Raw genomic sequence first — 13,613 nt, forward strand, 5'->3', positions numbered from 1 at the left:
CTGTGGTCCATCTTCAGAGAAAAAGCTCACGTATGCCTCCGAACACAGGGAGTTTCTCCTAGCATGTGGTGGTCTTTTATGAACTTTCTTTGTCCAGGACCGGCATAGTTAACATAGCGGACCCAGACAGAATAAACACTGGTCGAAATGGCGTTTGAGGGAATGACCTAAATAGGACACCCCTCTGTCATTCCTGCCAGTGACAGGTGTGTGCAACCTTTTTCTCAATAGTGGAACTGACAGAGACTCTACAATCAGGAAAACCACACTCCCCTGATATAAATGAGGTGAAGCATCTGAAAGAAAAGAGGTCTACTAACTGTCAATTTTCAGTGTGTATTTTTAAAAGAGGTCCTAACTGTAAAAATTACAGCAGAGATACCATACCACATTTCAGACCGGTCAAGTAGTGGAAAAGGAACAGAGAGTAGAAGTGTCGTATGGCTTATACTTTCCTAAGTAAAACTGTGTGTTTGATGAACAACATAACCATCAGAGCTGTGCGAGACTGATTTCACGCACAACATCCGGATTTGTTGGCAAAGTCCTGCTAGCTCACAGTGCACCATCTGTTCCCCTAACCTAACGTTAAAGAGGGAATAGTAACTATACGCAGCCAAGCAGCACAGGCAGCACAGAGAGGGAGGACCACAAACAACAGCGAGATCCACGAGGTACAGAGGTAAAATAGCCAGACTATACAACTATGAGAGGGAGATAGACAGGATAACTAGGGCAATACCACCTGTGCCCCCAAAAAAGATGACAACACAAGCACATACGACAGCTGTGAGATATGTTGCATTGAGGACATTGCACTGGGTTTGGAGAGCGAGCAGGCCCGAAACATTACTCCCACAAGACAGCAAACAGCAAAGCCAGGCCCATGCCTGAAGTTGCAAGGAGAGCACTTGAACAAAGACACACACATAGGGGGAGATAGACCTCGACAAAGAGGATTCAATTTTGTGAAACGCGAGGTTGAGGGCGGCTGGTTCCCCTTTCAACCCACGCAGGAACAACTGTATCGGAAAGTGACTAGAAGAACAAAGCAAGCGGGCCTGACTGGGAAAATGACCGCCTAGGAGAACAACATAAGGGCAGAGTGCATAGCAAGATAGGCCAAGCTAGCATCAAGTAAGAGGTGCAGTGGAAGGAACCTCCAATAGCCTGAGATAAGACAGAAACGGGCAAGACACTCTAGTACCCAGTCCTCCAATGATATCCGGAGAGGAAACATAAGCCCTCTATCGAAAGCCCTAGAAGGTGATAAGAAGTTAAAAAGCACAGCACTTGCAATATGGGTAAGGCTGGTGGTAAACAGACCACAATACAATTCGAAGCCCGTAAATCTGCACGGACACAGGGAGAGTCTGAAGACACCGTGACAGACTCACTAACCGCAGGCACTCACACCTCGACAGAGGACCTTGAAGAACTCCTGCTTTTAATGAAAAATAGCTTAACCTACATAGAAACTAAAATGGGCACTATGTACACGCGAATGGATAATATCACACATAAGCTGGATCAACACGATTAACGCCTCAAAGACACAGAACAATTCATATTGGATCTGGAAGACACATCCACCAGACGCAAGGAACAATTGCTAAATATGGAGAGACTCTTGAATGTAATAGCTGTGAAAAACGAAGACCTAGAATCAAGATCACGCAGGAATAACCTAAGAATTTTAGGAATACCAGAGTCCACAAACACAGGCAGAATGGAGGAATATGTTGAACACCTGCTCACAACGCTGTTCGGTAGGGAGGCATTTTGCGGATAGTGGCGAGAGTGCACCGGTCACTAGCTAACCGACCCCTGCCGTGAACCCCACCAAGGCCGATAATCGCAAGAATATTGAACAACCACGACTGGGACACTGCGCTGTGATTGGGAAGGGAAAAAGAGCCGCAATCATTCGAAGGTACTGAGGTGGCTATCTACCCGGACTTTACCATGGTGGTCCAAGAAGCCCCCAGAAAATGTCTTCGAGTGAAGAAGTATTTACAGCAGGCAAACATCACCTACGCCATGCTGTTCCCAGCACGCCTCAAGATTACACACCAAGGCAAACAGTATTTCTCTACGATCCCCCAACATGTCAACGATTTCCTGAAAACCACAATCAGAAAATCACCCAGACAAGAATACTCTACCTGCCCTTCCAGATCGACAGACGCTCTATCCGACATAGAATAGAGAAAATAATACAACAAACCCATCATGCTATGGAGTTGAACCATCACATTTACACATATAGACAATATATGCAAAGTTACTTGGAAGGGAAAGCAATGAGTACGCACATGAAGATGCCATTCAGAACAGTTGCATGGAATTCTCCCCATAACTATAATTGGTCTAACCGTTATATTGGGCATAAGAAACTGTTCTGAGCACCCTCGTACATATAGGGGAGTACTGTAACGCCCTCTTGAGTTTACCCAGAACGACATCCCTAGCATGATCTGGTTTTACGGGTGTTATAATGTTACTTCACGGGCCCCTGTTGGGAACGCAGATATAGGGATATGCGGGAAGGGGAGGAGGGAGAGCACGACACGGCAAGATTAGGCTGCCGATGTGGGGGGGAGGGTGGGACAAGTTCACAACACAAAATGGAGACAAAGAAATAGACAAAGAGGACCAGAATAACAAAACATTGACGCACAACATGACCTTTTCACCCGTTAAGAGCTGCGATATACACACTCCAAATGCACAGCCCCTCCCCACCTAGCTATAACATAATCACATGGAATGTACGGGGCCTTGGAAATGCCTGGAAGTGAATGATTCTGGCATATGTAGAAAGACACAACATACACTGCGCTATGCTACAAGAAACACACATTGGCCCCTCGGCTCCCACCACCTTTGCGGGTCGATGGGCAGCACGTCGATGTTTTTCCACATATTCAACATATGCACGTGGAACAACAATCTAAATTAAAGTAGCATGCCGTATGTCGCTATGAGTTTAATAACAGACCCGCATGGCAGATACTGTATCATGTGGGGGAACATGGCATCCCACTCAATAACGTTTGTAAGCCGTTATGGGCCAAATACGGATGACCCCGAATTATTCAATATTCTAGGGGGGAAAATATTAGACATTGGATCCACCCATGTGGTATGGGGGGAGATTTTAATATTACTCCGGACCCGCAAATGGATCGATCGCACCCACAGACACATCACTATACGAGCACGTCAATTGAGGGACATAGTCATAGAACATGGACTAATAGACGCCTGGAGAGATTTACACCTGACTGAAAGGGAGGGAACGTGTTATTCTACAGTACACTCTTCATGGTAGCTCATAGGTGGCTGGTTAATAACTAGAGTACTGAAATCTTGGTTGACTAAATCGATGCACTTACCTTGCACATACTCCGATCATTCACCTGTATTGTGTACACTTACCCCACCATGCGGGACGTCACCATACCAGTCCTGGAGGCTAGCAACGCATGCTCTACTGGACACCGTTTTCCAAACTGAGTTGGAACAGGAGACAGAAGAGTTCTTCCCATGCAATATAAACACAGTATCTCCATACTCTACAGTATGGGAGGCTTTTAAAGTGAACATATGAGGGATATGTATTGCCAAGGGAGGAGGGATATTGAAAGATATACATAAAACGCTCCAGAAATTAGAAACGAAATTGAAACAACTAGTATCTCAAATGTAGTTGGCACCCTCTTCTGACATACAAAAACGAATCAGAGAGGTGATGTCAGATTACCAGGAGACAGTGGAAGGAATGTAAGTTCAGGGGGAAATACCACCGTGCCCGTCAATATGGGGAAGGAGAAAGACCAGGGAAAGCACTAACAGAGCTGACCTGAACAACCAGATTTTCGAGCACTATCCTTGAGATAGCTGACGACAAAGGCCGTATGCATAACACTACCCCAGACATACTGGATACGTTCTATAAATTCTATAGCCTGTTATACACATCACATAGAGCACAGCCGGTAGAGTTCAGAGCATACTTTGAAGACACAGCATCGGGATAGTTGGGGGATGCCCAGAGGGAATTCCTCCTGCCGGCATTTGAGGATGAAGAAATCCGCATTGCAATCATGCAACTGCAGCCCGGTCTGGCTCCGAGCCCCGACGGGCTCACGGTAGAATTTTATAAAACATTTAGCGACAATCTCATCCCAATCCTCAAAAATGTATATGAAGAGGCCAGAGAAACAGGAGTACTCTCCCAAACAAAGTGCGAGGTACTCATCATATCCCTACTCAAACCGGGGAAAGCGAGAGACAGATGCGATTCATACAGACCGCTGTCCCTCATTAATTGTGACGCCAAAATCCTAGCAAAAATAATTGCGACCCATATACGCCCCCTCATGAATGCCTTGGTATTGCCAGACCAATCAGGATTTGTGCCCGGGAGAGCAACATCGCACATTCTGCGAACCCGGTTTGCTTTGCTACAGGACATTGACCCGGAGATGAATGTAGTGGCGGTCTTCTTAGATGCCACCAAGGCATTTGATTCCCTGGAGTGGGACTACTTACCTAGTGTTCTAAGACTCATGGGCTCCCCCCCCCCCATTCCTGGCTTGGATTCAACTGCTTTATACTAAGCCGCAGGCAAAAGTGTTGATCAATGGGTCAGACTCCCCTAGTCTTCACATCACCAGAGGAACGAGGCAGGGGTGCCCTTTGTCGCTCCTCCTCTTTGCGCTGGCTATGGAGCCGTTGGCGGCCACACTTTGGCATCATCATCGAGAACATGCAATCATATACCCAGAACGACAAATTCTAATTTCACAATATGCTGATGATCTTACCCTTTACCTCCCAGAAGAAAGCCTGAATCCTATACTGCAGGAATTTATACAATTCGGTATGTATTCAGGAGTAAATATAATTTGGAGCAAATTGCAGATATTTCCCCTTACTAACTCAGTCAAACGATTTGACCCCGATTACCCCTTTACCTGGTGCGAAGGTGAAGTCAAGTACCTGGGAACTGTAGTGACCAGAGACAGCGAGGAACTAATGAGATCAAACTACGGACGGGTGTTGGAAACACTCTAAGACAAAATCACCAGATGGGTCGCCATGCCTTTGTCACTGGCAGGGAGAGCATCATTGATAAAAATGGTAATCCTCCCCAAGCTACTTTATCTCTTTATCAACAATCCCTATGCCCCCAGTTAAAAAAATATTAAAGACCTCAAATCCCAACTTATTTGGCTTACCTGGGGGGGGGGGGGACAACATAGGTTAAAATGGGAGACAATGACAAAACCATTTGCCCAAGGGGGCTTTGAAATACCTGACATGGAATTATACTATTGGTGTTCCCAAGCCCACTACATATTGGATACTTCCACCACTGTACATGCCTCACCTGGCAGTTGTGAATGGATACATGGCACCAGTTCCTTACTCAGCCTACCTAAGCTCACCGAACAACCCAAAATGCAAAGACCCTACCACAGTCGACTGTACAAACATAGCTTGACACAATATAGCTACTAATCGCCTTAAACTCAACATACTATATTCTCCCCTACTGTCACTGCAGGGGCATATGGACATCCCTGTTACACAGTAAGGAGGATGTCGGCAGATACTTTGGAAATTCACGGCATTGACTTGGGGTGACCTATATGAGAACGGGAGATTTCACACCCGAGAGGAGTTCTTTAGGGACGTTCCACCAACGTCTATGGAGCTTTTTATGTATGTTAGGCTCCGATAAGATGTTAAAACTCTCACCCCAGATTTCCTGAGCGAACCGCCCACTATGACCCCGTTACACGCCCTACTCTAGAGATCAACCCCTACACATGTGGTCTCTCTACTCTATCGTACCACCCAAAATGACAGCCCGTACGATACCCTTGTGGCGAGAGTGAATTGGGAAGAGGTACTGGGATCCCCCCTAAGCGAAGACCAATGAACATTCTCTGTCAACAAACATTACGAATATCCGTCAGCAGTAGACTGCCGATTATACATTTTAAATACCTACATCGCCTTTATTACACACCGGCGAAACTATTGCGCTTCCAACAAAGAGGGAATGACAAGTGCGATAGATGCGGGAGGGAGCTGACTTTTTACACCTGGCCTGGGAATGCACCCCTGTCTGACAATACTGGGCTGAGGTGCTTGTGGCACTAGACCAGATGACAGGGTCACATATACCTTACACGCCACTCATCACACTACTGGGATACACGAAGGATGTGGCGGTCACAATCAGAAGATATGTTTCCTTGGGGTTGCCCCTGGCCAAGGGCAGGGTTGCCTGCAGGTGGGGTAGGGGAAGGGCACCCAAGTTCAAAAACTGGCTAAATGATCTTATATTTTGCCAGGAACAACTGAATGCCTACGCTGAGCTAAGACCACCCACGCCTCGCCCGTGTGACGTATGGGATCCTTTAAGAAGGTATTTATTAGAACGTTCAAACACAACAGCGGTAGAAACCAAGAATCCCACACACTCACAGGCGTCAACAAAATAACCATTGATGGAGATATGAGAGGAGCGAGAGAAAAAAATGGGGCTGGTGTGGATATGGGAGGATGGACATGGGCGAAATATCAATATTGAGTGCAAAGAGATATATGTAATGTCATTTACCTACAAGGTGTGTGATTAATGGAATAATCTATGATGTAATCTGTTCTCAATGGTCTATGCTCTTGTCGAAAATGTTAATATCATGTTGTGTCGTATGGATTAGATTGAACCTGTTATGTTTACCTGCAAATAAAAAAAAAATTAAAAAGAGTTTAAAAAAAAAAGATATTACTGACTTTTACACTGCACTAAAACACATTAAGGCCTAATTACAAGCTAAATGATGTGTTTTTGCGAATTATGCAAGCCTATGTGGCTGTCTCTGAATTCTACAACCATTAATAACCTACTTGAAATTATTATGCACTCAATATTTGTTCAGTTTAAATTTAGTATTCACTTGTATAAAATGAGAAAACTCATGTTCAGTGTCTTAAATAGATTTAAAATATTTGTGTTCTCATAAAGTTGCCCACAAATATACAATACCTCTGTTAGATGCCTTGTCACCTATTCAAGAGTACAACCCCAATGTTGTAGTCTGGACACTGAGCAGAAGTGCAGTCGGTAAACCGCGATCCCGTTATTATACATGCAAGGTTTAGTACTGTACCTGTCATAAATCATCTCTAGCAGGGGGCGGGAGTAGCTGGGAGGACCCCAAATAGCACTGTCATAGTGGTAGACTTTGGCAAGTTGCAGATCTAGAAAGTTGACACCACTGATGTTGCCCCACACAATGACATCTTTCACCACTGTCAGAAAGAAGACAGAAAAAACAAACAATTCAAAGGTGAATGAAACAAAATCAATACACAGAACATGACCTGAAACAGCTGCAGGTGGCACGCCAAAACTTGATATTGAAGGGTAAAGCAAAGTAGCTAATGTTTTTTTTTGTGTTTTTTGTAAAACACTCTCATCCAACCTAATGTCATCTCAGAGCACTTTGGGAGTAGGTGCATATTTTAGGATAGTGGTTGGGGGGTCCACAAAGACTATTCAGGAGGTCTGCAACTGCTTCGAAAATGAAATATTATCAACAGATTAATAAAGTGTCTACAAATAAAGAAGCAACATGTAAAAATGACAATTTTAAAAACCCTCTGTAAAAGTGAAAGAAGAAATTGGAGGGTAATTATTAAATTAGTATCCTCAGATTGATTCGTGGTAGCAGTACAAGTGCATTAAACAAATTATTGTAAGGGTGGTGAATGGCATCAATTGAATTTACAAAAGTTCCAACCTTCCAATAAAAGTTGAAATATTGATTATGTTTTTAAAATATTTGTGTGTTAATTAAATAAAATGATCCATTATTTGTGAATTCGTTCGACGAATGCCCGTTTCTGTATTTATTGTGTATTGTTTTGTGGTTCATATCATTGAAAATGTTTAGACCGCGGTTCCCGTGTTACAGTGATGACTCAGTGGGGGTCCCCGGGTGCCAGCAATGACTCAGTGGGGGTCCCCGGATTGCAGTAATGATTCAGTGGGGGTCCCCGAATTGCAGTAATGATTAAGTGTGGTGCTCAGAAGTCAAAACGTTAAGAACCACTGGGTTTAGGGAATAGTTTGATTCGGTTTAATACATGTCCCGTAATGTCAGTCCTGCTAATAACTACAACGTTCTCATATTCCCCAAGGCACACAGCATTGACACGACTGACAAGCACACTGTGTCCTGTTAAACACTGTATACAACGCGGTCTCCTCCACTTTCCTGAAAGGAACAGGGAGAAGATTACTTGAATTTTGCTCTGGTGCAAAACTGGAGAAAATGTACTGTTTGTGGAATGGAGCACAATGCCGTCGATAAAGTCCGTACAACATGAACATTTATGTAACAGGTAAAAAAAAAAAATGGAAAAATGGAGAAGCTGTGACACAAGTGTAACGGCTTTTGACGGATTTTTTGTTCAGGAATCAGTTTGCCTGTGAAATACTCTGTTTAACAAAGGAAAACTCGATCCATGTATAAACAAATTTGATAATCCAATAAAGCTAAATGAATGCAAACAAATTATGCTGCCATTGTAATTATAAACGGAGAAAACTCATGTTACTTAAAAGAAAGTTTAATTTTTCGCTTTACAAAAGCAGTAACGCATTATTCCTTAAAAGATAAACCCAGCAAACACGAAGAAAAGGCTGTTGGTTGTCTTGATTCATGATCTGGAGTAAAGCCTGTTTTCTCCATTAGTGATATCACAAGTCACTTTGTGGTGGAAAAGAGAGAGTGATCAATTTCAGACTTAATGTGATCTGCTCCTTGGTGTGCAGTGATGCATTTCACATGCTCTGTGCCAACCACAGGCCCTCTTCGGTGGTCCCGAGTGCTGGTTCATCAGGGTCAGTGGTTTATGTTTGGGAAGGACTTCTGGCATCAATTGCTCTGGCTCTCGCTTGACTTTTAGCCTATTTTTAATTTGCCTTCCACCTTAGATCATGACATCGCTTCTATGAGTGACGGGGGTGACACGTATTACTGTATTCGTCCTTTTTAGCATTTCTTTGTCAGATTGCATCCCTCCTATTGCGCATTGTCTTCGTGCATCAAACATTTCAGCTTGATAGTTTGAGTTGCCCCGTGGCTGCAAAATGACGTTTAGCTCAATCACTACCAAACTGTTCACGGGTGATAACCTTTCCTTCCTGGACCTCGGGCGCTTTGCCTTTTGCAGAACTGCCTGTTTGCCTGTCACTACTTCATCTTAATCTCCACTGTGTTACTGGCAGCTGCTGTTACCAGCCTACCATTGGGTAGGACAGGCGCTTCACGTCCAGCCACATCTGCAGAACTTCTGTGCAATGTCTGCAGTGCTGAAAATCATGTCATGTGCACCAGTTTTTGTCTTCCTGGACTTTTGTAGCTGTCTCTACGGTTTCAAAAGCCTTGGAAATAGGCTGTTTTTTTATTTCCATTAGGAGGATTATTCTTCCAGCTGCTCTGATGCATAGACAAAGGCAATTTACCGTCTGGGTATCTTGTCCTTCACGCTAGACAGCAGCGGCTCCAACGCTAAGGTGGAGGATCGTCGCCCCACTGCATTTTGAGCAGTGGATAAATGAAAATCAAATGATAATAACATTGTTATTATCATTTTACTTTTGCGGATTGCGGGCGGGACTTGGCTGTGTCACAGCCAGCAAGGGGAGAAGTGGTGGGCACTTAAGAGTGCATGACTGTTTGGCCAACCTTCTTGGGCCGGCCAGTCATGCGCACTTTGCATGTTCCCCACCAGGCTGTAATACACAGCCTGGTAGTGAACATACACAGGCTCCCACTGCCCTTTACCCAGCCCGGGCAGTTGCAGGAGTAACTAAGCACTCTCAAAGATGAAAGATCAGAGAATGAGGTTCCACAAAGTTATGCGACCCAGTTCCTAAGAAGTAGAGAGCACGTTTAACAAAAAATGCTAGGCTAACCCCTGGTAGCTGTGGCTCAAATAATACGCTTGTCACAGAGAAAAATGTGTGTAACTTATGTAAGTAGCACCTAAACAATATTTAAGTAAAAAAATCAAACAGCAAAATTACCAAACCAAATTTTTAAAAACAAGAAAAAAATTAAGTGAACCAACAGCAAAATGATAAACATCAGAGTGTTATCAATTGTTGTAAATCTAAAAAATTTAAAAAAGAAAGAAAGAAACAATTGCAAGGTAAAACTCAAAAGATAGTCTTTGGGGTGTGGGTGACTAGATCCTAGCAGTCTTTTTCGACTGACAGCGATTTTTAGATAAAGTCTAGTGGTTCTCCCTGTACCTTACCTTTGGCCTTAGTTTTGTGGAAGTCCAAGTTGTCCAGTGGAGTAAGGCATGACATTGTGGTCAAGCGAAGGCTCCATGAGGTTGGATAAGCGGGATCTGGGTTCACACTGTCACCCTCATTTTTTAACCCCAAAAGCTCCAATTAAGACCAACTTGGAATCAGTTGTCACCAAGGTCATTTTACTGCCGGAACCAGCTGACTGCCTCTTCCTGCTGACATCTACATATATATTTCTGAACAGTCTTACTGTGAAACAATCACTCACTGCTACTCTCCCATCTTGCGAATACATGTGCATAGACATATCAAGCCCTCTCAGGCCTCTATGGACCTTGCACACATTCTATCAGCCGCCGGGTGATAACTTCCCATTTGTTGAACAAATTATGGAAACCATCTCCTCAAATGTGGATCAGCACTGTCCACAAATCTACCTCGGTGACTTCAATCTTCACTGGAATGACGATAATGACCCTGCAGTGAATAGCCTCAAAACCTTCCTAGTAGACATTAACATGACTCAAATAAGAGACACCCCCACTCACAATCTGGGTGCGATCCTGGACCTTATTATTGCTAAACCCAACTTCATTCAACTTGACTCCATTCTCAAGTGTGACTGGACTGACCACCTCTACATCTCCTTCCGCATCATGGAGCCATGGACTAAACTATAATTTCAGCCTAAGAAACCTAGGTACTGGAAACGATCCATCTGAAATGCAAACCTGGATGAAATGATATCCCTTAGCAACATGACCTTTACTCCCCCTACTCAAATGTCTGGGGCTCATGACCTCACTGAGTACTACAACAACTCCATATCAAGCATTCTGGACGCTGTTGCCCCCTTACAACTAAGAAGAAGGTCCACCAAAGACTCCAAACCTTGCTTCAACGAAGGCTTAAATACAGACAGACGCAATCTAAGACTAGCCGAACGATCCTAGAGAGGCTCGCCGTCTCTTGAACACCTTGTGTTCCTGAGAGCTAGGAGGAGCACATACAATAAACACATTAAGAGCGCTAAAGCGATCTTCTTCATAAATCAACTTGATAAAGCCAGAAACATGACAAAAAAGCTTTTTGAATTAATTAAACTACCATCCCACAATCTTCTCTTTCTTTCTCCAACGGCCTCCGTTACACAGCCAAACTGTGATGATTTCTCTGACTTCTTCATTGGAAAGATGAATAAGATAAAAAATTATCTCCAGACATCGATGAACCAGCTGACAGACCCTTCCCCTCCCTCCCCCCGTCACCCCCTGTTCTAGGGTACACTCCCAAAAATAGCACCTCCTAGAGCCTTTTCACACCCTTTGACGAAATCTCGATACTTAACATACTTACTACACTTAAACCCTCCAACCACTTCAATGACCCACTACAACACAGTTTCTTCAATGAAATGAAGAGGTCCCTAGTTCCAATTTGGACCAAGATTGTAAATGCCTCCTTCCAGCAAGGGGTGAATTCCTGACTGTCTAAAGGCTGGCCAGGTTACGCCTATTCTTAAAAAACCCTCTGCTGAGCAAGACAACCTTAATAACTTCTGCCCAATCACTACCATTCCTATGCTATCGAAGCTGCTAGAAAAATGTGTCCATGTCCAACTCTGAAACCACATTAATCAATTTCAGCTTCTTGATCAATTCCAATCGGGCTTCGCCAGGGTCATAGCACCGCCATTACCCACATCATGGATGACGCTCTAAAAATGCTGGATCGGAATGAAGCTTGCCTTCTAATCCTCCTTGACCTCTTGTCAGCTTTTGATACGGTCAAGCAGGACAACCTCTTGGATATACTGGAACGAAGGATGGGTATATCAGGATCAGTTCTGAACTGGTTTGCCTCATTTCTTCATAACAGATCACAAAGAATTAAAGTCAATCACTCCCTCTCCAACTCATCTCCGATTGCTAGAGTTCAACTTGTTCTTGGAGCCCTTAACGCAAATGCTCAAATCATCCAATATACTGTACCACATGTACGCGGACGATACCCAATTGAACTTGAAAATCTCCTCCCCCGAAGACATCACTTCACTCAATTCGACCCTATTCAAAACCCAACACTTGTTGACTTCCAATCATCTAAAATTAAACTCCATCAAAACGGAATTCCTCCTTATCTACCCTCCCAAACAGAACGCTACTATGACTGAATACATGAAGCAGCTTACGGCTCTCAACAGTTTTCCACACATCATTGACTCTACCAAATCTCTCGGAATAATACTTGATAAGGCCCTGAGCATGCAGGAACACATCAGCGTCGCCACCAAAGGAGCGAACTTCCAAATGAACATACTAAGAAAGCTAAATCCCTTCCTTCCTCCGGAAGACTTGAAGTCTGCTGTTCAAGCACTAGTCATCTCCAGATTGGAGTATGGGAGCTCAAATCTCTGTGGGCTTCCGATCTACAAGCTGGCCCCGCTGAGGCCCTCACTGAACTTGGCGGCTAGGCTCATCATAGGATCCAAAAGAAATAACCACATCACACCGGATTTGTTATCTCTAAACTGGCGTTCTATGATGGCTAGGATTCATCTTAAAATTGCTTGCATGGCGCACAAAACCCTTCACCTTAACACTCCTCTGTACCTCGCCTGGAAACTGGAACTCTTGGGTGGTTGCAGATCTTTGAGGAGCTCAAACACTTTCCTGCTGAAACCACAAACATTTCAAAGGAAGAAAACCTATAACCGAGCCTTCTCCGGTATCGCCCCGAAAATCTGGAACGCCCTGCCTCCGGAAATCAGACTGAATCCCTGAACGTCCTCTTTCAAAAAAGAAGTCAAAGCACTTCTTGCATACGTTCTGAACCTTTACTGTAACTACTCCCCCCGGTAACTATGCGCTGAGACCCCCTCCTCACACGTTTGCTTCCTTACTGTATTTTTGTGTTGTTCTGTTGACTGCAGTACTCTTGTTTACCCACTTGTCCTGCCCTGTCGGAAGCTGTTCCTGTCCTTATGTGAAGCGCTCTGATACCCGCTTGAGTAACGTTTGCGCAATATAATATAAAACTTTATAAATAAATAAATGTACAGTCACACATAAGCCTTAATTACGATTGCCCCGGATATGATAGTTATTGCAAATGTTAAATTTTAATAATCTGAGGTGCAGAATTTCATGGGTGCAAAAAGTTTCTTCTATAGCGGGTTAAGCTCTTCAATATTGGGCATAACATGCAGATTTTGGTGCTTTCTCCACAAAATCATCATCTCCCGGTATTTTCCAAGTATTTT

The 13,613-nt window shown here is 43.9% G+C and overlaps 1 protein-coding gene across 3 annotated transcripts in view; it reads right to left on the reverse strand.

Annotated features, from left to right (window-relative positions):
- The window catches only part of MDH1B (malate dehydrogenase 1B), a 233,815-nt gene that overhangs the window by 145,424 nt on the left and 74,778 nt on the right, over positions 1–13,613 (reverse strand). For all 3 annotated transcript variants that reach the window (XM_085648917.1, XM_085648915.1, XM_085648916.1), the window contains exon 6: positions 7,194–7,335. In XM_085648917.1, coding sequence (XP_085505043.1) covers positions 7,194–7,335 — 142 coding nt within the window. The remainder of the gene's footprint in view (positions 1–7,193; positions 7,336–13,613) is intronic.

This window comes from Triturus cristatus, chromosome 3_2 (assembly GCF_964204655.1).
Source record: "Triturus cristatus chromosome 3_2, aTriCri1.1, whole genome shotgun sequence".
In the NCBI taxonomy this organism is placed as follows: Eukaryota; Metazoa; Chordata; class Amphibia; order Caudata; family Salamandridae; genus Triturus; species Triturus cristatus.